The sequence below is a fragment of the Plectrocnemia conspersa genome, unplaced genomic scaffold, assembly GCF_051122295.1.
Source record: "Plectrocnemia conspersa isolate PC_06_02 unplaced genomic scaffold, ASM5112229v1 ptg000003l, whole genome shotgun sequence".
Classification (NCBI taxonomy): Eukaryota; Metazoa; Arthropoda; class Insecta; order Trichoptera; family Polycentropodidae; genus Plectrocnemia; species Plectrocnemia conspersa.
Window position 1 is genome coordinate 1,541,518 of NW_028277167.1, and position 26,385 is coordinate 1,567,902.

The following is a 26,385-nucleotide window of genomic DNA, read 5'->3' on the forward strand; positions in this document are numbered from 1 at the left end:
TTAGCCGCGCAGTGATGTCATTCCGAGTCCAGCCGTCGAAGTCGTCGGTCGCACTTAGTCTCTCCGCTCCTTCGTCGATCACAACATCGCATCCCGCTCAATGATGGCTTCCAACAGGGCTACCAAATCGGGCTTCGCGGCCGAGGCTCAAAGAAAGGTAACCGCCGCATCTATACACATATTACTCGTCCTCTTTCTATCGATTGGAGGCTGCGTCTCTTCCCTTCTGGGTCAGCGTTTGACCTATATATCGTACACCTCCCGACCTTACCTTATTTTATTGCCCAAGTCTTGGGGTTTTGGAACTACTTTATAGAGACAGGTGCCGTCTATACCTGGACCGGCGAATTTTTTCGGCTTCTTTCGACGGCCACACCTGTCTATTGTTGCCCGCATCCTTTTTGTTGCATACTAATCGCGCCCCGTAGAATCAACAAGTCGACGTTTTTTGTTAGAACAGCGTTTATTTATTCTTTAATTCAATTGAAAATACTTTTTTAATAAAATTATGAAAAATTAAATCTAAGTTGATCGACCGCAATAAATTATTATAATTATTCTATCAAATCGAAAAGATGTGGAATTTAAACCATCAATAAGCAATTAATAAACATTGATTTATAGAACTAGTTTATGTACACATGATACACCAACGTCGTTTATATTAAATAACTAACAAAAGCATCTAGAGAAGTTTTAGATAAACTTTTTTTATTATTACCCCAAAATATGATAGTATTACAACAATAGTAACACAATTTTAGACCCCCTCATTATCACTAAAACTGAAATTAACATATACTTAATTAAATAATGTAAAAAAACTGTATCTGTGCGAACAGGGGGACGGCTGGACCCCAAACTTGATGATATTATATTTTCCATTCAGTATTTGTTAGGTCCAAAAAATAAAATAGACACATTTGATCTCCAAAAAACATAGGATCGAGTAATTTTATTCCCTTCTTTATACACAGTTGTAATGCAGAGCCTTTTCCGATTGTTTTATTCTACATTACATTCCTAAAATTCTCATTGAAAGTTTTATTTTTTTTTGGAAATACAATATGAGATTTTCAGTTAATTTTTTGATACTGAATGAATCTATCAATAACCATTACCACATTTATTGTGTTACAAAAACATAGACAATGGGGTATTAAAATACCTCGCTTCGTTCAGCTTGGGTTAAAGCATACAAACAGTGTTAGCACTTAGAGTAGTGAGTTATTTGTTAGTATAACCTGAGAGTTAGTTAACTTTACGTATTTTTTCATAATTATTTCTGTTATTTATTTATTATTTTATATTGCATTTATAGTAAATTATATAAAAAAATCAGTAATTCTCAACGTTTTATTGCTTTGATTTATTTATTAGTATGATACAATAATTTATTTTAACACATTTCTATTATAAAATATCGTTAATTTATTTTACATATTTTTTTATATAATATTTGGTTTTAGTTGATTTTTTTTATATCAATAAAGAGGCTCTCAATATTTTTTTTATAAAATTAATAAAAATATTTTTTATATTTTATTGGTATTATATTCTATAGAAATCATTTACATTAAATCAAATTTTTTAAAATGATTACATAAATATAATGTTTTTTATTTATTATTAATATAATAAATGTATAACTATCTGGGGTACCTTAAAACTGCAAAAGACCGACCGATTCATAGTATTTTATTAAATGACATGCATATTTTGGCCAAATTGTTCCGTCGCTCGGTTATCTAGCGTTCATATTATGACTTTTCATAACAATATTACGACTTACATAAGTAAGAATCGAATGAAGCACATCTAAACCATATTTTGACCAATAGAAGAGCGCAAAAAACAATTATCCCTTCTCAGAAGTCAAAAATCCACGTCAAAAGTGGGAACGCTCGTTACCGAGCGTTCCCACTGCGACGGCGCCGACACGATTTTATTGCTTTTGACGTGAATTTTTGACTTCTGAGAAGTGATAATTGTTTTTGCGCCCTCCTATTGACCAAAATTCGGTTTGAATACACTTTAACCAATACTCTCATATCAGAAGTCCGTAGTAATAACGGCAAGGCTAGCTATTATATTTTTAAAACATAGTGTAATATTCAAATGCAGACAATCTATGGAGCAATATGCCAGATGAGACGTTGTCGCTACTCATTCTTCCTTCCCCTGAGATGGGAAAGATCGAACACCGTACATGTAAGGCGATACCGCTCAAATGGTCATGTTCACTCATTTCGCACTCTTTTATTTAATGATATAATTTTCTAATGACGGAATAGTGTAGTCAGTAACGTCTCAGACTAATATTTCTGAGGTTACGGGTTCGAGCCCCAGCAGTGGTACTTGAATTTTTCTTTATAAAAATGCACTAATATTAAAAAAAAAGACCGGCTCCAATTGTAGTGACAACTATTGATTATAAATTGTGTAGCACATAATAATTTATAATTAATATTATAGATGTCACTTTCAGTCTGATAGTTACTTGTAGGTATTCATTATGTCTGATTGACTTGCTCAATTGGTACAGATTTGCCCGTTGTTTAGGTTTACACAGCAAGTGGACGTTTCGCAGCTTAAATTTGAGCGTTAAAATTTAACACAAACTGCTATTTTTCCCGAATAAAAATGTCCGCGTAGCATAAAAAATTAGGATTTAGATTTTTCAAGCATTGCTTAAAATTTTATTTAAAAAATATTAATAATGAAATTGCCACGAAGGGGCAGGTATTTTGGTTTAAAACATAAAAATATTCGAAAATAGTTTGAATACTCTCGTTTTAATGTTTATTCCATTTCCTTTGCGTGATCAGTAGCATTTTCTAAATTTCTTAAATTATAAATATAATCGAACCCATTGTTTATTACCGTTGATTTTAAGGTGGCGCGATGATGTTACTCTCAACTGAAATATTTAATATAATTATTTTGGTTCGGTTGTTATTGCGCACAGTGAAAATTCTGATAGATGATCAATATAAACATATATATGTATGTATTTTTAAGAATATGTCAATATATATTTATATATACGTCAAAATATATCACAGATTTAAATTTAAAAATATCAATTGATACACTATTTTTTTTATAATTACACAAAGTTTTACTTAAAATAGATAAAAATATATAGCGGTAGGAATTAAAAGTAAAATATATTTGACAATCAAACAATCTTTTATGTTCAGAATTTTCGTGTGCGCAATAATTCGGTCACCAACTATTTTGTATGTTTGTTTAGGAGCTATAAAAATATGTCTCGAGCCAGTTCGTCGATATTATTATGACAAATTTCCCGTTAGATTAAGTTTCCATTGATATTTCTAAAGCGTACATATTCCATATATAGTAAGCGATTATATTTGTATATATGCATCTTTAAAACGAAATGATTTATTAACGCATCATAAAGAACAACCGTTTTGATGACAGTTACGGTATTTCATAGTTTAAAATTTACCTTACTGTACACCTATTTCCATCAGAATATTAATCGATCAGTCTTGAAGCTGAAATGAATTGTCGAGCTTTTGTAGAGAGTATCTTATTGCGTCAATCTCAATCACATTCTACCCCAGCAATTGGAACTTGTGCTTCCACTCGCGCTTTTAGACGTTCGATTACGATGATAAATGGAAGACTTCTCGTCTGGACCGGTCTAGGGTCCGACCGGTTTGATCCCCGGCTCGTTTGACACACATAGCCAACCCCATGCCCGGACCGAACCATAACTGATGGTTATTTATTACCGAAACTGTCAACCGATCCACAATAATTTGACTCATCGATCGAGACTTGAAAACGCTTATGATAACAAGCTCCTCCCTGTTTGCCGATGTTATCTTTTACAAGGAAAACACTTGGAAATAGTGTCAAGATCCATATCTACTTCCATACCAAGAGTGTAGTCGACCTCCTCTGTCTCGGTTCGTAAATATAAATGGGTTCGATCAGATGTGAATTTGTCCATATCGGTATTTGATTGACGGCTTCTCATTGTGCTCCAAAATCCGTCTCAGTTTTTCGGCTCAGATTTCGCAATATACAGTTAAAATGTTTTTCTTAAAGAAGTATGGATTTTGACACACATTTAGAGTGGCTTAGTTTAATTTATATTAGTAAAGAAAAATATAATGAGATACGCCGTAAAATTTTTCACTGGTAATTTTTTTTTATCATAGTTTCGATTTTTTAATGTTTTGAATGGACGCCATTTTGAAGTAAGGTGGCGGATCAGGCTGGCTGACTAGCTTAACTGAAATATTTACAAGATCGATTTTTAAAACTATATGATTAAAACTAAAGCAGTGTCTTTCAAAACACACATAAATTAAAAAAATATATAAAATAATCTGTCTGTGGTTTTATGCATTATATATAAAATTTTTGTGTAAAAAAGATTTCTATTTTAATTTTTATATTAATTTAACATCAATTATAAATCATATTTGACTTTTTATTTAGGATTTTTTTAGTGGAGCTACGATTTATTTTAATTTTGGTCTTTTTTTCAATTTTATTAAATTTCAATTGCAGTAAGTAATTTTTTTACCTCCATACTTTTTTCGTTAAGATTTTTTTAATAGAGCTACTAATTTTTTTTTTGAATAGTCTCTATTTTTAATTATCAAACTTGCTAGAAAATTAGCTATTAGTCTATTTTTAGAACAAGTTTTATGTCATATGATTAAAACTAGAGTTATCTTGCCTTCAAAAATGACACGAATGATAAACAAATCTTGAGGATTTTAAGATTACAATTTTTATTATTTATATAGTCAATTTAATTTTTCTTTGTTATATTTTAACTTGCTGTTTTTTTTACCGATTTTTAAAATTTTTAATTGTCGCTGTTTTGAAACAAGATGACTGACTGATAAAATTAAGCCGAGATATTTAAATGATCTTTTAATAAAATAATTTTTATGTCAATATTATTTATACTTTTTTTTCATATAACTAAAAATACGGGAGTTATAGTTTCCTAAAATTTCGATAAATCCCATTATTGATAAATAAATATATTTAACGTTAATTTAATTTCAATTTCAATAATATTATTTTTTTCTATGATTTTTTAAACTTTTTTTTTCTATTTTTTTTTTATTTTAATTTATATTATAGAACACTCAGATCTTTTTTACCATGTTTTAAATAGCAGCTGTTTTGAAACAAGATGGCGGATCATGTTGACTTACAAAATTAGCCGAGATATTTAGAAAAAATATTTTTAGAATAAATTTCATATCGATATAATAAAAACTACTTCCGCATATTTTGATATAAATATGATATATCTCACATCATTGACCAACAAATGTAAAAAAATACCTATTTTTCATTTTAGTTTAATTTTCATTTCTTGGTTTACTGTTTTCTTTTAAAAAAATATTTAGTAATTCAAAAAAAAAATTAAATTTAAATTATATTTTAATTTTTAGTAATCAACATTTTTGATACATCTACAATTTTTTATATTTTCGAATAGCTGCTATTTTGAAAATAATTTTGCTGGATCATACTGACGAGCTTAGTCGAGATATTTAATGTTGATATTATTAAAATTACGGTATTTTTATTTTTATTACAGATAAATGCAATGTATGTTACAAAATAATCATAATATTTTCAATTGGAGATTTTTGCAAACATTTCCACCACCTAAACTTAGATAGTATACTAAAAAACATAAATATAACTAATTTTACATTTACCTAATTATAACCCTTATTAATTTATACAGTTAATTTAACATATTTTTCCATTTTTATATAGTATAGTAAACTGTAGAGAAAAAAATCAGTGATAACCTTTTATTGCATTGATTTATTTTAATATTTTTTTTATTAGAATGTTACAATAATTTATTGTAACACTCAACACTCAAATTATTTAACATATTTTTATATATTATTTAACTTTTGTGGATCAATTCAGAGGCTCTCCGTATATTTTATGAAATAAATATAAAATATTTTTTGTTATGTTGATTTTTTACATACTGTTTAATTTATTGGTATTATTTTCTATACGAATCATTTATATTCAATTAAATTAAAAAAACATTATATGTATATAACTATCTGTGGTACCTCAAATGTGGTAAATTGGTATTTATGTGTTGTTTTTAGCTGAATTATTATATTTTTTATTAAGGTTTTTCTTTTTTTTTTTATTACACGTCTTCGAATACATTAATAGATTAATTTAAATGCATTCCTTATTATCAAATCTTTGCTTCTCAAACTTTAATATCAAAATTAACCGTTTGCTCGTGTAGCACATAAATTTCACAATCGTCGATTATCTTGTTTAATTAACGATTAATGTGAACAAAACGTACTCGTTTTTTTTTATTCAATTCTATGGCATTCTTATTGAATATTCCCACGCGTTCATCATTGTATTAAGTTATTTTAAAAACAATGTTATGCTTAATCAGACATTTCTTTTTTCTTTTCTACAAGATTGTTAAAGTCTGACCTTTAGAACAATGCCACTCAACCTTGAATATGTGACGCATCTCACCGTTGATAATGTTTGATTATGAAACTTGTGATAAGAAACGCGTTTACACTTAATAGTTATTTTTTTAACAACATCATATACTTGCAGACATTAGACTGATTTGCTTTTGCTTTTGATTAATGAATCATCTGAATAGAGATAAGCACCGAAACGTTCCATATGTCTGTCGACCTCAAAAATGTATCCAAATTAGGCATCACGTCTTATACAGTGCGTAACTGTGTTAATTAATCGAATACAGTTACAGTTGTGTTTTTGTCCAGTTAACTACCAAGACGAATTCCATCGCACCAAACAATCAAATCAAACACATTTATTGTTTTAAGAAACGTTTGCATTCCGTTGAATATTTTTTTGGTTTCGTTATTGGTTTTAAATTGCTACTCCGTGTATCACATGGCATTTTTTTGCGATAAGGCTCTCGTTCTATATTATCGATAATGTATATAATGTTCCTAACGGTCGTTTATAAAATATTTATAAAACATCACTGGAATGCGAGTGCTCATAAAAATTGGCCTGTCATCGATGGCAGAGAGTGCCTATAATCGAAAGCGTTGAAAGGCGAGAGATTTTATTATTTTAAAAGTAGCTCGATGTCGGTTTTTAGATTTAAGAGCACAAGGTGAGTTTTTGTACAATCGATTTTTTTGATATATTATCGAGATAGAAGGAAAACTATTAGAAAATTGCGAAAGCAGTGTCAAAAGTGACGGTAGACAAATTGTACAGAAAGACTCGTTTCTAATAATGATTACACTCGTTTTTTTATATTTAGAGAGCCATTTCTAATGCTAATTAGATTTGATTTGTAATGATGATTTAGTAGTTATACTAATTGTTGATTCTTATAATGTAAATGGTATATAATTACGTTTTACTTTGTTTATTTTTCTTAGATAAAAATATGTTATTTAAATACATATGTTTACAACTAGAGAATGTCTTTTTGGTAACAAAATCGCGATAAGAATAGTGTAAAGGATTTTTATTTTGTATTATAACATACGAACATTTATCTTTGCGCTATTATTGTATATATTATAAAGGCTTTCAATATTGCAGTATTTTTGCGAAATTTCAGTGAGCCATATTAAGCTAAAAAAAATTGTTTCTTTGAAACCCGTTTCCTCAGTGGTGACATCGACGTGATTAAAATACGATTATCATATAGTCAGATAGAGTAAAAATTAAAAAAATATAAAAACAGCAATTACGAGACGCATGAGCCAATGAAGAATCAAGGAACCACCTATATGAGTTCTGCAATTAAATATCACTGGCAAGAGATTGTATTGAAATTACACTTCACACCAAGCTACTTATAAAATAAGTAGTTCTCAGAAAAATATGTGACTTTCCAATTGAAATTTCAAAATCATAATAATCTAATTTTTTAATTCTAAGAAACCCCTTCCCTCCGCCAGATAGATTTAAAAATAGAACATAAAAATATATGCAATTCACAAAAAACCACGCGTGCATGTTAAGTTACTTTTTGAAACGAAAAAATAAATATTTCTCAAAAAATAGTGTCACTTGCTGATAGAAATTCGTCATATTAATTTAAGAAATTTTGCTTCTGATGAACCCCTTCCCTCCACATTTTCTTATGGTGCAATGTCTGTTTCCAGACGTTAACGAACAGCTTGTGGATAAGTTTCAAGTTCCACTACATGCCAAACACTTATTTTTTTAAAACTTTTATGACTTATGACAATTCAATTTTAGTATTTCCTTGATTATACAATACAATACATATAATAATACATTTTATATACATATAATAATACATTTTCACCGGTAGGTATATATTTCGACCAGTGAAAATATAATTTATCTGACATGTGATAATTTAGAAAAAAACTACATAAGTAGTAGTCTTAATTGACAACTGTGAACGCCACTTTATAATAAATACAGTTTCACTGATATTGACCAGTGAAATTATATATTAATTGTTCGATACATTTTAAATGAAATTATATTTGTACTGAAAAATATTCTTCACAGTAACAGTTGCGAAACGTCCATTTGCTACCCAAACCCAAACCTAACCTAATAATCACTCTATATAATTACATATCGTTTTTGAACTTTGAGTAGGTCAAGTTGGGTTTGGCTAATTCGTATTAGGGAGGTTTAAGTTTAAACAGGAAATGAATGTTTCGCAACTGTCAAATGAGTTTCATAAAAAAATAGAGCAGCACTCGCTAGTAGAAATATATATCTACTAGTGAAAATGTATTCAAATATGATTTATATTTATACGATAAAAATTATATTTATACTAGTGAAAATATAACTTCACTGTAACATATTGTATTTATATTATATTACATATTAGATTTTTGTGATATTTTATTATTTTTATTTTATGACTTATGAATGAATGATTTACAGATTACTAGTTTGTAGTATTGTGCCAAAATCTTTTAAATTCCATTATACTATAAAATATTTTATATATCACATCAAACTTATGTAATATATAATATCTTCAATGTGCAGGATGCAGATTAGGACAACTACTCCGCAAAATATTTCACGCAACTGATTATATTGCTGTTTTGTTAAGCGTGCCAGTAACTGTATGCAATGCAAATGTATCCTCCGTTCCTAGAATATTATATAAAGATACCACAGAATAGTTATATATTATTAATATATTTCATACTTGTATTTGGGTGTTAAAACATATTGAAAACCTTGCTACTGATTCTAATTATCTCAATAATCATCAAAAATGTCACAAGTATATTTTTTATACATAGTTTTCCTCAAATATGTAGACGCTACAAACACAGGAAAATAAATTACATGTCTATTTTTTACATCATCGTAAAATATGAATAAAACCTGACACTCACACATTTTTATGTTAAGTAATAAAATACCATTTCAATTGGAAATTCCTTAATAAGTGAAGGATAGCTCATTGAAAAGATTGTTTTATTATACAAGTTGAATAAGCCTCGTTTTATTATGCATCAATTATGATATTTTGTATTCCTTCTTTTATAAATAAGACACAATAGTCTCGATCTTCTTTCAATGCCACTTTTTTGTCGGACTAATCCCAACTCAAGATTATCTTCATTTCAAGTGAGATTTCTGTATTCAGTCCATTTGGCATGCATACCATAATTGGCAAAGTCGAGTAGTGACTCAGCCAGGCAAGCGGCAGCAGCTGGTCATTCCAGTCCCAAGTACGGTCACAAATCGGTTCACTTTCTCTCCTTTCCTTGTGCAAGAGTCCCAGAGACGTCCGATTGTCATCCAGATAATCCTCGAACGATAATTAATGCGCTCAGATAAGTTGCTTGCGAATCTACACAAAGACTTTCTGCAAGACGACCTCTGAAAGGCCATCTTTGTTATCCTTCACTTTTGCGTAGACGAGGTCGTCACTCTCACGACACGTAAACGCACTTCTAGTATTCTTCTTTCTATGGATAAAATAAAGGAGTGATTATTTTAATAAGTAATGTATTGTAGGCAAAGTGATGCGTCTCGTAGAATTTAGTCGTCTTGTAATATAATATATGTACATACAGTATCTGATGGAATTTCAGATATATCGTAGTTGTAATCAGGTATCAGATTCCACCTAGGGTCTGCACTTGTCAATACGATATATCATTTATTTGTATTTGTAAAGACACCGACCGAAATCTGTCTATGACTCATTTAAATCTCCGAACATCACGTACGTAAGCGTGACGAATATACTTGTTCGGCACGTTACAAAAACTTAATAATATTTATTGACTGATAAATTAAGTAGTTTACTGTATCCTTTTTTAAAAAATCATTTTTGTTGTACTTTTACAGTGTATTATAATAGAATATGATGAAAAATATATATATTTTTAAATTTTTGGGTTCTAGTATCAATAATGTTTTTCTTTATTATTATAGATATAGTTTTATTGTTATTTTGGTATAATCCTTCGCATTTTAACACATTCCCTTTAAAGATATATGCAAAAAATATTTTAAACCACATTTTTATGATTAATTATGATAAAATATTATACAAACTATAATTTAATTTATGCAAACCTAAAAGTTTTGGGTTCTAACATCATGAATGTTTTCCTCTGTTATATCTAGTTTTATAGATGTTTAGGTAAAATCCATTGCATTTTAACACATTTACTTATAAAAATATATGCAAAATCTATGTGTAGCTACATTTTTATAGTTGGGTATGATTAAATATTATATATACTATATATTTAATCAGTTTCAGGTTCAAGTATCATTAATGCTTTCTTTTATTATATATGTCAGTAAAGTTTTATAGATGTCTAAGTAAAATTCTTAGAATTTTAACACTTTTACTTAACAATATAACCAAAAATCATTTTTATGATTGATTGTGATATAATATTATATACTCTACATATTTAATTAATTCAATCTTAAGAGTTTTGTATTATATATTAGTATCATTAATGTTATCCTCTATTTTCGGTGAAATCCATTTAATTGTAACACTTTTACTTTGACTATAAATGCAAAAATTATTTCTAATAACATTTTTAAGATTGATTATGATATACTATTAGTTATACTATATATTTAATTAATTTAAACTTCTGGGTTCCAGTATTATTAATATTTTTCTCTTTTAGAGATCCTTTCATATATATTTCAGTGAAATCCATGACATTTTATCACTTTTATTTTGACTATATATGCAAAAATTATTTATTATTACATTTTTATTAATGATTATGATATATTATTATGTATATTATATATTTAATTAATTCAAACTTAAAATTTTTGGGTTTTAGTATATATAATGTTTCATATATTGTATATTTTGGTGAAATCCATTGTATTTTAACACTTATAGTTTGACTACATGTGCATAGAATATTTCTAGTCACATTTTTATAATTGATTATGATATATCATTATGTATACTATATATTTAATTAATTAAAATTTTTGTTTTCAGTATTATTGTTGTTTTTCTCTGTTATATCTTGTTTTATGGATAGTATTTTAACACTTTTATTAAAACAATACATGCAAAAACTATTTTCAGTTACATTTTTATCATTGATTATGATAGTATATTATATATACTACAATATATATTTAATTAATTAATTTAAGCTTGTAAAATGATTTTTTTATTAGATATTTCGTTAAAATTCATCGAATTTTAGCAATTTTTTGGATATTATTTGGTTATGGTAGAATATAATATATACTATATATTTAATTTATTCAAAGCTAATGATTTCAGGCTCTAGTATCGTTGCTGCTTTTCCCTCTTAGACTTCGTTGTATATATTTTTGATGACACAAGCTCACAAATAATATAATTCTATAATAAGTTACCTCTTGAAATATATATAAGTAAGCAAATTAAGGCAATACTTATACACAAAATAATTGAAAGCTTTTAGATATAATACTTAATAATAATAATATTATAATTGTGACAATTTATGTGAGGCTTAATCACAGTGCAGTAATGCATACATTTAGATTCGTGTCACTAATAGCTGTAAAATGATAAAATCGACTAAAACAAAATTACAGCAATACGATAAACATTTTGGAAATATTGCTTTTTATATTTAAAAAATATAAATTATGATTAATAGCAGTAAAATCAGTTAAATATGTTTTATTTTTTAGCGAAAAAAGACTAATTTGATCTATTTTTATACAATGCTATTCACATTCGCCATTGATTAAAAGATACACGCTTTATGTCGATTATTGCTTGTAACCTTTAGATTGGTGAACAATAATTTACTACTGATTTATTGTATTGGTTCACTATTATATGATATTTCTTCTTCTCTCTTGTTGTTGCGGCAACAAAGTTGCCTCATCTTAAAGATCGTGACAATCACCACTTGATTTCTCTATGATTTTAAATACTTCTGGCAAGTTTCTAACAATGTTAGTAATTCTTCCGACGTCACCTTTGACCGAAGAATGTCTGATAAACTGGAGAATTCTTCACATATACATTGTCATTATTTTCCATCAAATCGACACCTAATAATAACTATTCAACACCATCATTACTATTAAAAAGTGGCACTTGAAAATTAAGGATTTTAAGTGGAAGATTTAAACGTTGCGATCCCAGCCTCCAAACAAAAGTGTCACCTTCACAGGTCCTTGATCTGACGGGCGCTTTCAATACCGGTATTTTTAGAATTCAATACCAAAAGAACTTCAAAGTAAAATAATAATAATATATTTTAATTTTACGGATACAAAATCACAAGAAAATAGATCTTTCAAAAACAGTATGACGATATATTTTCGTGCATACTTTGAAAGCTTATATATTGAAGGCGAATTGCCCTATGACTTCCAGATTACTAGTTAGTAGTATTGTGCGTTAATCTCATATGATTTATTTGACTGTGCAAAGTCCTAATATGTCTAAATAAATACTTTTTTTTAAAAATCAAAATATTTAACTGTAAAATCATAATATTAAAAAGCTTTCGTTCAGCTGTTTACTTATGAAATTTGAATTAAATAATATATAGATTCACTCTATATATTATTTAATTCCAATTTTATATTCACGCAGTTATTATCACTATCTAAATCCGTCAGATTATTTATGTTTTGTGTATCATATCTGCGATCAATGTTCATAATCTCAACTATAAGTGAATGCAGCCTGTTTTAATGGATCTGATAGCAACAAAAACACTTATCAAACTATTTTTTCTAATGCCCTCCATTCAAAGTCAGTTCTTTGAATCAGTATTCGTCGCAGGAAGACTCGTCAGCGATACCTGAACAGTTGCGTCATCAGTTTTGCGGTGACGAAGCCGCAAAGTCATATTATCACGAAACCACTTTTACTTGCTGATCCAGCGATGACGTGTGTCAGACGTGTCTTCTTCGAAAAATTGCAAAAGTCGGCAAAGTTGAAGAATTAATAAAACGAGAACATTGCTAATCGATGAGTCAGACCGATAAACAAAAAACAACATAAACAAACTGTGACTGTATTTATGTCACGTTCTGTCGCGAAAATGCTATCGCAAGCACATTCTGTACAAGCGTTATCATTACGCTACTTTTCCGCTACATCAAAACCGCAACATGGATTTGAAGAAATATACGCGTATTTAATATATTTTGTGGCTTATATAATAAACTAGAAATTATTGATTAACGCCGTCATATTGTGACATCATTCGTTAAACACTACATAGTCATATGTACATATATAGATAGTCTCGTGAATTTTAATATTTTCTTTCTTCTAAATCAGTGGTGTAAAACACGTTTCTCAAACTTGATTTTAATTTATTTTTTAAAGGATTTAAAACAATATATAATATATTTTTAAAACACTGCATCAAAGTATATTATAATTTCCTACACCACTTCTGATCATTATACCTTTTTCTTAGCTAAAGCTATTACTTTTTAAATTATATTTTTAAAATCACTTTATAAAAAATAACAAATTGGATACATAAATGTTTTTTATATTCTATTTTGTTCATTTCTATTTATATTATGGGGTTGTTCTATATTTATTTCTATAAGTATGTTATAAAGATAGGTAAACGTTGAAATGGTTTTGTTTTAAATTTCAGTTCATTTTAAAATGTAATCTTGATCACACGGATTTTTATTAGAAAATATTTACTATTTTATGGCTTCAGAAAATTTAAATTAAGCTCAAATTCAATGTCAACTTTTCAACGTCGCCAGGGCTGTCGCAAGCAACTTGTGCCGTTGTAATTTTAAATAATAATGGCTGGCATTTCGGTCGTATATTACGCCAAAGTACTTTGGAACATAAAAGGTTAAGTTCTCAGTATTTTTATTTATATATCGAACGGTATAAAAATAATATTTATTTAAAATTTAAATGTATTAAAAAAACGATTAAAATTGCATAGTCTTAATATTAAAAACAAAATACAATTTATTTATTCTAAAACACACGATACGGATATACGTTCGATATACTTATCAATACTAAAAAATATGGTAATAATTTTGATTTCTTTAAATTTGATCTAAATATAAAGAGGAGTAATGATAAGTATTCGAACGTATATACGTACCGTGTGCTTTAGAGCTAATAGTAGAGGTGTAAACCCAAATCTCTTTCTCAATTATGAATAATAATGAAATGGATAGCCCTTTAACTGACTGTGTTAACGCAAATATATTATAGTCACAAAAGTGACTATAATATATTTGCGTTAATTAGTACTTTTAAAACTTTCACTTTCATAAGCAGAAGAAGACAAACTGCTGTTTTAAAAATATGATCGCTCTTCTTACCGATATTACTACGGACTTTTAATATGAGAGTAAAAGATAAAGTATATTCAAACTGAATTTTGGTCAATAGGAGTGCGCAAAAACAATTATCACTTCTCAGAAGGCAAAAATTCACGTCAAAAGCAATAAAATCGTGTCGGCGCCGTCGCAGTGGGAACGCTCGGTAACGAGCGTTCCCGCTGCGACGGCGACGTCACGATTTTATTGCTTTTGGCGTGGATTTTTGACTTCTGAGAAGTGATAATTGTTTTTTGCGCTCTCCTATTGGTCAAAATTCGGTTTATATGTTCCCCATTCGACTTTCACTTATTGTAAGTCATAACATTGTTAAAAAAATACGCTTTTATTGCTTTTGTCGTGGATTCTAAACAGACATTGAATTTGATCAGAAAAATACATGACGTGATATTTCAATGATATATTCTTCTACACACGTGTCTTTGTATTAGTACTATAACTTAAATAATTCAGCCACGTGTCTCAGATTCTCCTTCTCATAGGCGTGACCGAATTGCGATCGAGCGAATCAAAATATTCATAAGTGTTCAAAGTGAAAAAATTAATTTGTCGCTCGATATCACTAGCTATGACTTCATAATATTTGCTCATAAAGTTCAAGTATGACTATTAATTACAATGTCTGAGACACGTGATGTAATAATTTAGATTACAGACTAATCATATTTTTTTTAATTGGAGTATTATGTTAAGGTTTTATGGAACACAGCGATTTTCATAGCTTATTATATTATATGTGTCATATATTTTTTGATACATTTTTTTATCTTGATATGATTAAAACTAATATCGTGTCCTCAAATTTCATTATATTCTATATTAAAAAATAAAAAACATTTTTTATGTTAAGGACAGAATAGCGCAGTCCGTAATATATCAGACTATTAACTCTGAAGTTGCGGGCTCGAGCCCCGGCAGCGGTACTCGAATTTTTATTAATAAAAAAATGCGCTATTATTATAACTGCAGTGATTATTAGATCTATTGATTATAAATTAAATTACATATAATAATTTATAATTAATAATATAGATGTCACTGTTTCTCAGACTTTCAGTCTAGTGTTTAATACTTACTTTTAGGAATACATTATATCTGATTGACTTGCTCAGTTGGTACAGATTTAGCGAATTTGTAACGCATTGGGCTTACGTCTGGCAGATTATAACGAAATATTTAAAAATAAATTAATAAATATACATATATTCAGTACTGTGCAAAAGAAATGGGCCACGTTTTTTTGTAAATTATGGAACTCAGGCATTTCATTTTCTAATAAATTAACCTAAAAGTGTACGTGCTAACTAATTTTAGCAATATACATACATTTTAAACGTATATTTTATTTTTTGTCGGTATTTTTGTACCAAAAAACTGATTTTACCGGAATTTTTTTTTTGTTGAGAAAAACAGCTTGTGTAAAATATAGTGTTATTTTGTATTAATTATTCCGCTTTACTTTTAAATCTTTTGAGGTATCGCCGATACAAAATAAATCCATAAAGCTTGAGAGATTAATGTGTTCATGCCTAAAATAGTGAAAATGCGTTACGTTTGCAATTTTATTTTAAATCACAAGATCTTATATGGTATGGTAATACATATGCAAAAACTAGTATCGTGTATAAATACATTAATTAAAAAATATTAATATTTACGTAAGATTTCTTGTTATGAAAAAATTCTCACAGATGTGTGCTAACTACTGTTCCACAGATTGGTTTAGCAAATAGCGTCGAAAACATTGAAGTTAACTTATTGTTTCGCCTTGTAATCCCGCACTTTAATTTATTATAATTTATAATGTAAACTTGTCGAGCTGCAAATTGCACTTCAGTGGGATTAAATTGCTCGAACGCTATGCACACGTTTCAATTAACGTATGAAAACATGACGCCTGTTGGTTAATTTATGTTTATGGGTACAAACGAATTGTAGACTAGAATCTAGTTAGTTATAGTCTAAACAACTAAGCAGTTTAAGCTCATTTTTTACCTGAATATAAACACCAGCATCTCTCATGAATGCATATCATATATGGCATTGATTCGTATATTTGCGAATTCTCGTTGGCTCACATCCTCTGAAGGCTTATTTCTGAACGTGATGTCATCGTGTTCGCACACAATCGATGATCTCGCAAAAAAAAGTAATCGAGACGTTGGTCAGTCGGTACAGGATACGGCCTTTAAATAAAAACCGCATTTTTTTCTCGCTCGTACGAAGAAGTTCAACGGCACTTGCTAATTTTGCCAATTTATTAAATGTTGTTGGATTTTGATTATAAATTCTAGAAATCAACAGTTTGATTATGTCCTTACTTCACATTGTACATTCTATGCTTTAAGTGTGTTTATTAATTATCTTAAAAGAATAATCTGTGACTTATTTTATAATTTTGACCCCAAGTTGAATCCATCTTTAGCACGCGAATGGTTGGTTCAAGGCTCTCTCTTTAAAAAAATAAGATTCCATAGTAACATTTTTTACATATACAGATCGTTTTAGAATAATTAAGATCTTGTTGTTATTGATCTCTATATTGATAAAAATCAGCAGGTCTCAAAGAAGCTCAGCAATGGCCCCAATTTGATGTTGTTGTGAAATGAAACCTTCAGACCCTCCTCAAAAGGAGATGTCTAAAGGTTCGAAGTCTCGCATGAAACTCGCCAATTCTTCTTAGCTTCCAAGCTCAAAGCGCGAATTGTCTTTCAACTAGTTTATTGATTATCTTAATAGATTCGACATAAAATAATTTGTTATCTCTATAAGCTAGCTGCAACTCTGGTGATCAATATTATCAATATTCTGACTAACAAAATATTATATTAATATGCCTTCCGTACAAATGAGATTCCTATATTTATGTATAACATTATGTTAATTTTAATGTTTTGTATTATGAGACGCTATTTCGTTTTCCCGTTTAAAAATAATTATGAAGCGTCTGTTGCTGACCTTTGAAAAGGCGCATATATACACCTATACTTAGGATCGTTTTGTCATTAGTTGTGTCAAACAAATGTTATATCGAAAAATATGTTCTTATATTTTTTATATTTTAAAGTAAGAAAATGCTACGGCGTACATTAAAATTTAACAAAATGTCTAAAGGTTAGGTCAACTGATACCTAACCTAACCAACGATGTATTTTTTTAAGTAAAAAAAATTGAAAAAATTATGAAAAAAATACATTGCGATTTCAATGATATTTTAAATAAAATACGAATCAAAGTACCCCAGTATTATTTTATAGTATATGAAAATTTATAAGGCAAGAACGTGTCAACTAACTTAAACATTATTACGAAATATAAATTTGCAAATTGAGCCCTGTTTTTATAGTGTGATTTTTTATGTTTTCGTCTTTAATTTATATTTTATTATATTTCTGCCAAAGAATTTTAAATAAAGATCTTTAACCAGAATTTTATAAATTTCGTTATGTTTGCTTTAAGCCGAGGAGAAACTTCCACCCAGTCGTTTTTACGCTGCTAGCTTCCGTAATGATATGGTTTTTCGCAAACTGAGATAGAACGAGTAACTCGGCTCAATTTCCGTATGTGCGTGGGCGTCCTATGGTCAACACGCATGACGAGCGCTGCATCGTGGTCACGTGGTCAAGTTATAATAACACATGCTTATCGGGGACTTCAACAGACTTACTGACATCTTTGAATATTTTAGGGCACCAAAATGGATTAATTATATTTTTGATAGTATATTCTTCTAATATTTTTTTTTCATATAAAATTAAATAATTAAAAAAATAATTAGTGGTACTTGATTTTGTTAAAAAAAAAACGTTTCAAATATCCTTATGTATTTTCCTAGGTCGGTTTATATAAATGTCACACCATAACGAATTCTTATTAAGAATCGATGGCGACAAATTCTAGGATAGTCACAGATGTGGTGTTCGTATTCTGAAGTATCATTTTTATTCCTTATGGCATTTTGCAAAAGCCGACAAAGATTTTGCGTAAATTGAATATTTACGACCGAAAAGTTTTCACTGATATTGTATTGGTGAGTGCACACACAAACTTAATAAAATGACAATTTAAAAATTGCGATTATTTGGCACATTTTTCGATCGCGCGCAAATATGCCGGCTGTACGTGACAGAAGCCGCAGTCCGGACGGCATATAAAATTTGCGACAGTGTGGTCGCTTACTCGGAGTCGTATGTCTCGGCCGACTTCAGTTGTAACTTCGGTTCGGACAACTTCCAGAGGGTGTAGTGCAGGCATAACAGTATTTTCCTGGTTCCTCGCTATGACGGCTTTCTCGCGTGGGTTAAGGTCGCACGCGTAAGAAAGATGAACCATTGACTAATCCTCGAGGGGAAAAGTTGAACAAATATCGTAAATTGAAAAAAATCTCTAATAAATGATTTTTATAAAATATTCTTGCTAAATATCGGTGGAATTAGTATAAACATAGAAGAAACAGTAGTATAATGTAGGGTTTTATTATTTATTAGGTGCTATAATTCTTAATTTCAAATGTATCAAAGAACGCCCTTCAGACTACGCATTTATATACTCTTCGCGTGTTTGCTGAGCTCACGTGTATTTGTATGATTTGTAATACAGCTAATACACTTTGACACCCAACACGCGATATCGAAGGGTTCAACGTACGAAATCGAGAGAGAGAATATGATACTGGTCAACTTTTTGATGTGATCGGTTGATGAGAGCTAACGTAATGAATGGCTTATTCATCGCGCCGGATATTTAATTTTCATTTTTAATTAACACTTGCGGCTCTGACAGATGGTTACATAAATATTTGGTGCATATTTCACTAATTAAAAACGGCAAAGATTTCAAACGTTAATGTTTCGACGACTATCAAAAATGTTTGTTCAGATGGAGTTTATGACTCACTGTGCGCTTCTTCAAGAAAGGCCTTGCGCATGCGTATTGCATAGTTTTGTTTTTAAAAACTTGTCTGATTCAATAATCGGATTAATATAAACACTATAAATGTACGTTTTCAATGAACGTGTTATGCGATGTAAAAAATCGATAGGTATCAGCATTAGCTGATAATGAATTGTGTTGCAATATGATTGAACTATAATCTATTGTCGGCATAGTTATAGCTAAGCAAGTATTTTTTTTATGATTATCAAAGTTATCAGCATAATTGTATTTCTTATTAAAAACTCGCGAACGAATCAAATTTCCAGGTCAATGCAACTCATTTTCAAAAGTATTCTATGTAGGTAGGTGCTTATTTAGTTAAATACTCATGTTAACTGTTTTACTGACTTAAACTCAATATCCAGATATAGACTAGAAAACTGTAATTTTATAATTAATAACTACAATTGGCTCTGAAAGCGAACCTACAGGGCAAAATCTGATTAAAAAGATTAAATAAAAATTAGGGCCACGTTCTGGTGATTAGTTAAATTAGAAAAAAATATATTATGATCAATCAGAATTATAATTTTAATATTAATTACTTATCCCATATTTGGTGACAGAAAAACAACTTTTAATTAAATTATATGGCGTTGTAACTGAGCCAAACATGCATATGATAAATTATAGTAGCAAGTTAGATGATAGGTTTCTTATGCATATTTTACACAAGTCTTTCGCAATGTTTTAGATCAGGTATTTCTAACACGCGGTCTGTGAATAGTTGCTTAATTTATATTTCATTAGCATCTCAATATTGTATTGATATTCTGTGGTCATAAACATTCTCAGAGAAAAGTATAATAGTATATACAATAGCGGAAGTATATTATCGACTAACGAAATAATCACAAACATATACATATGTATGTATATAACGAAGGGAAAGAGCTCATATAATAGCTCAAGATTTTATTATCAAATATATTTGTATAGTATTGTATAATACATTATATCACAAATGTGCAAATCGCTTTCTCACTCCAATCAGTCGCTATAAATATCATCAGTCCCTTTCAATTGATTTAATGGCTTAATTCGACATTATTGCTTAGCGTTTAACTATACTCGAATTTATGTAGTTTAGTTACTAGCTGAGAAAATAACCGCCACACGCGACCTTTTGGTCCAAGTTTGCTTTAGTCGAAAAAATCATAACCGGTTCCGCATTGCGATTTCATTCTCGAAGATCGGCGACTATAATAAAATGACGTCATTAAGCTGGCTGTAAAAATATTTTATGGTGCATTGTTGCACTGTACGCGAATTTTTCGCCATTAAATCGGCATACGCGTGCGTGCTGCCGCACAGTGGTGAGATTTAGCAATTTAGTCGAATTAGAACACAAAGGAGATCATTTTTCAATCAATAAAACACTCCATCATAATTGACAAAATACTGTTTTTTAATCGTACTGACATCATCGCTTATCGTGGATTGATGCAATTTCTAAAAAATCATAGTTTTTCAACAAAAACTATTTTATGATTAATATTAAATTTTAGGCTCTACATTATAATTATGAATTTTTAATGTAAAACTGTTTTTGTTATTCATATCATTACTAAACAATTTTGACATTGTGCTTATGAATTATTTTTATGATTGATAATTTAATATATGTTGATTCATAGTACATATTTAATTATTTATGTTAAATCGCTAAAAAATATTATTTATGGTACATTTTTAATTAAATTAAAGCTCTTAATTTATTTATAGCTAATTGTAATATATTTTGATGTAAATTTATCTTTGTAATTAAATAATAGTAAAATTTTAAGTGTAACGTTAAGATTTTTTCTACATTATTAAAATTACTACAGAAAATATGTTTTTAATCAATTGATAATAAATCAATGTATCAATAATGAATTATTTTTTATGATTTATTATTATATATTATAGTATGAAGTATATAGGTTTGAAATTTAATTATGATTTTTTAAATAAATCTCTACAAAAATTAATAATATTTACAATGTATTTATGATTGATTATAATATAGTATGATACAAATATATAGTTAGTTCAATTTAAGCTGTGTTTTGAGCTCTACAATAGTAGAAAGTAGAAAAGTATTTTTGCTACTATAGTTATGTAAATTGTGACATACATTATTAAATTAAATTTAATTAAAAATGATTTTATCGCAGCAAATGTAATTAAAATAACGATTATATCTAAACAACTACAGCAAGTAATTTAATCTTTGTGCCAAAAAGAGTACTTGAATATTATTTTAATTTAGTCGACGTTAATATCATTGTAATGATAGAAAACCAATTTGAACTTTATATTTATTAATGATTCTGATTTTTATAAAAGTTGATTTAAAAAATTAAAGATGCAGCTTATAATTATTGTAAAAATGCATATAAATATTTTTCCGACTATTATTCAGCTTATCAATATAAAGACAAGACGCAGAGGCGTTACGAGATAAAATAAATAAAAAGGCTACGTGTGGGTATAAAAATATGAATGTATTGAAAAATGACTTAACGTCTCAAAAAGATTATAATTTTTACGCTTCGTTATTATATTATACCAATGGCAAAATTTGTGGTTCGTAAACTGCAAACTGCGAATGTCATTAGCACAAAAATAATTAAACGCTCCGATTCGCAATTTTGATTACGAAATTATGCTATTATTTTTTATATGAATAAATAAATATCAAAGTAAAATGAATATAAAGCGCAGCTTTATCAATTTATTATTACGTGTTACGTAACAACGGAATTGTAACGACCGACATTTGATAACATCACAGTTTTAAGGACAATGCTATTTAAGGTTAGCAATTAGCATATTGTGGACTTCCGTTCGATGAACACTCAATAGTTTAAAGTCAAGTTATTGCTTTTTAAATGTCGATGATAAATTTCAACTGCGAAGTAACTGATTAAATATGTTTTTCTCGTGTTTTATTATTGACTCTCTCTTATATATGTACATATTTCCTATAATACTTTTCGATTACATCCTTCGTTCCTTATTGGTATATCCTGTATTTTGTATTTTGTATTTAATACACGTTAATACACACAAAGCAGTTGAAGTTATTAAAAGTTAACTAGTGTCGAAATATAATACTTAATTAACCATGTGTTCAAACGTTGGCAGATGTTAATGAAAGTTAATTAATCTTAACAAAAGACCACACTAATTAAATAGATTAATAGACAAATATATATTATAGATAAATCTTTTTTAAAAAATAACCCACGCGAAAAGTAAAATATGGCGGCGCGGCGTTCGCAATTATTACATGTATTATATTAGATTGCAAACTATCATTATTCAAGTCGCAAGTCGCGAGAGGTTTCAACCGTTATTTCACGAGCGAGGCATCAAATTTAATCGCAGAAGCATCTGAACCACTTTTTAAAAACAGTTTCAATTATTTTCGACGACAATAAATCACTACTAATTGACAGAATATCATTTTTGCAAACTTTTAAAAATCGCACCTTTCCAGCAAACGTCAAATTCGGCGTAACGACAGCGTTGGCCATGACGCATCATATGTTGACCATGAAACAATTTTAATTGTAAATACGTTTTTATAATACCTACATATTTCATTTATTTATTTCAAAATACATTGTCAATTAAATTGTTATTTTAAAGTTGCTAGAGATTAAATTCAAACAACGGGAAATAGTATTAAAGGGCTTTTTCCAGCTATTTAATTACGACGTCTCGAGGAAAGTGTCAGCTCTAATGATACAATAATAACGCAAGAAAGTGGCGATGGTAAGACACGAAGGCCTCTCATGTGGGACAGCATTGTTACGGAGCGACCTTGGCCAAACCAGTCCGTGTACTCGAAACCGTGTTTTCGAACGAGACGATCGTCCCCCGAAGTAAAGGGACTCCGAGACCGAGATAAGGGCGTCTCGCGTCTCGCGTCTCGCGTCTCGCGTCTCGAGGTCACCGTCCGTCCGGAATGTAAAAATACATTCGAATACGATTAACCGTATCGTGCCCGATATGTGCGCTCTTATGGCCAAAGGACTTTTAAAAATACACTGTGTTTCACAAATGTTTAATTTATTTTTATATTTTTTGGAATAAGGTGGATTAGTTTGTGTTGTGGTTATCTAAATTACCTGAGAATATTAAACGTTTGGGATTTTTTTCCTGAGAGAGCTAAATGAATCATTTTTTGTTTAAAATCCTTCTCGTAAATTTTTCTCCGAGAAGGTTAACGGAAGTCAGATTGTCGAGAAAGCTTAAAAAAGGTCGTAATGTAAATATTTGTTCAAAAATTATCTCGATTTTTTTTAATGAGGGGGAAAAATTCTTAACAAAAAAATCCTGCTAAAAATGTAAGTTTGTTAAAATACCATATCCGAATTTTTTCGAGAAATCGAGGAGATATCGATATCGCGTTAAACAAAATCAAAAGGCGCCCTCATTCGGAGTAAATGGCACCCCGGGTGACCACCCGTATAGCCCGCCCCTTGGACCGGCCATGCTTTTAGTTCTAAGCAAAAGTATGATGATTTTATTAATATATTTAAAAAAAAAAACAATTTTTGAGTGAGCTGCTATTTATAATTTTACAACAAAAAAACACAAAACTTAGACACCCGCGTCCCAGCGGCATTCATGTCGACTATGACGTGTAGCATAGCGGCATTCAAACGGTTAAGAGAATTTAACACCTTAACTGTCTTTTTCTTGGTCCGTTATATTTTTTTTAATTAAAAAAATATTTTATCGACTTTATTACTATTTAAGCTTTGAAAACCTAAGCCATATAATAATATTATTTTATGAATACTTTTATATAAAAATATTCGCAATTTCAGAATGGCGCTGATAACATTCGATCGTTAATTCTATAATCTATCTATAGATTATATTCCTACGTTATCGCCATCGCTAAGATTGATAGTTATTATAGAGTTTAATTCGACGGCTTTACACGTGTAATTTTAATTCGTGATATTTGCAAAGCTACACAAATATGTCTGCGAAAATCTTATATAAAAACAAGGTTTTACTATGAAAGCAAATTTATTTTTAATGTAATTTTAACATCTATCGTTTTTTACTTACAGGTCAACAGCAAATACAGCGAGGAACTAGCTCAAGAATGCCTAGAGTGGATCAAAGCCATCACCGGAGAACCGGAAAACCTCTCCGGCGACATGGACAACTTCTACGAAGTCTTGAGAGACGGAACTCTCTTATGCCGGTGTGTTTCGATTGATAGTTATTGTTTTTTAATATATATATATATATAATAATTTTATAATTCAGTTTGGTGAACCACATCCAAGCCGACTCCATTAAAAAGATCAACGAATCCAAGATGGCTTTCAAGTGCATGGAAAACATCAATGCCTTCATAGAGATCGCTAAAGTGTTGGGAGTCCCCGCTCAAGAGACCTTCCAAACCGTCGATTTGTGGGAACGCCAGAACCTCAACTCTGTCGTCATCTGCTTACAATCCTTAGGAAGAAAGGTAATTTAATAATACCATAACAAAAGTCTTTCTAAGTACTTTTTTAATATACTTTATAATTAACAATAGTATATGATTTATAATTAAAGTAAAGTTTAATAATATTTTTTTCTAAAATCTGCACTCATCGCCTTTAAAGCTCGTTTATATATCAGTAAATTCCCTTCATGGCTTCAATATTATAATAACTGCAAAATTATATCTATCATACGACGCAGAAAACTAAATGTTCGATGTCCATTTCAAGATAAAAGATGATAATATTATTTTGATAAATTATGCAATTTTTTTCTAGGCCGGAAACTTTGGAAAGCCTTCCATCGGACCCAAGGAAGCCGATAAGAACGTTCGCAACTTCTCTGACGAGCAGATGAGGGCCGGACAAGGAGTCATCTCTCTTCAATACGGCTCTAACAAAGGCGCCACACAGAGCGGAATCAACTTCGGTAACACTCGTCACATGTAAACGTCGAAGCTCAAAACGTCTGCAAAATTGTCGCTCGGCGCGATTGAAATATTCCAAGCTTAGCTGTATATATTATTTAATAATATTAATTTATGATATTCACTCTTCAATCAACTGTTGTGAAGCGTTTTAGAAACATGTTCAACAAAGTCAATTAAGATCAATCTGTGAATTATTCATTTTTTTATATACATATAATATATATATTTATTTTTATGATTTGTACGAGATGCGCCGTAATGTAAATTTGGAATTGAGACGTTGTCGTGGAACAATTGTTAGTACTTCCACATAGAAGATTATTTATTTTATATTAACGAACTTTCAGGACGATTTGGTGCTAAAATGTGTGAAACACACGTAAAAGACCAATAATTTCAAAAGAATAAATAAAAGATTTTATAGATACGTACTATTGTTGAAAAGTAGACGGTTACTTTTAAAATAAATCTCTAATTCATAAAACATTACAGTGTTATAATGTTACAACATTCCTACTGAAATAAGTATTACAAATAAAATTTTAAAATAAACTATATTCTATTATTTTTATTTACACAACCAATATCGACAAAAATACAATAATTTTACATGTTTAGCTACAAGAATAAGATAGCTTTATAAAGGT

The 26,385-nt window shown here is 29.3% G+C and overlaps 1 protein-coding gene across 1 annotated transcript; it reads left to right on the forward strand.

Moving 5' to 3' along the window:
- Positions 1-26,295, forward strand: Chd64 (transgelin calponin-3). Its single transcript, XM_088183381.1, has 4 exons — positions 1-157; positions 24,885-25,021; positions 25,087-25,291; positions 25,587-26,295. Exons 1-4 carry the CDS (start codon positions 101-103, stop codon positions 25,755-25,757), a joined length of 570 nt encoding a protein of 189 aa, XP_088039507.1. The 5' UTR covers positions 1-100; the 3' UTR covers positions 25,758-26,295.
- The last annotated feature ends 90 nt before the right edge of the window (positions 26,296-26,385 follow it).

Excerpts from the sequence above, each read along its gene's own strand:
- Chd64 (XM_088183381.1), top strand. The coding sequence starts at position 101 with ATGATGGCTTCCAACAGGGCTACCAAATCGGGCTTCGCGGCCGAGGCT. Across the intron at positions 25,022-25,086 it reads GACGGAACTCTCTTATGCCG|TTTGGTGAACCACATCCAAG; the intron begins GTGTGTTTCGAT and ends TTTATAATTCAG. Across the intron at positions 25,292-25,586 it reads TACAATCCTTAGGAAGAAAG|GCCGGAAACTTTGGAAAGCC; the intron begins GTAATTTAATAA and ends ATTTTTTTCTAG.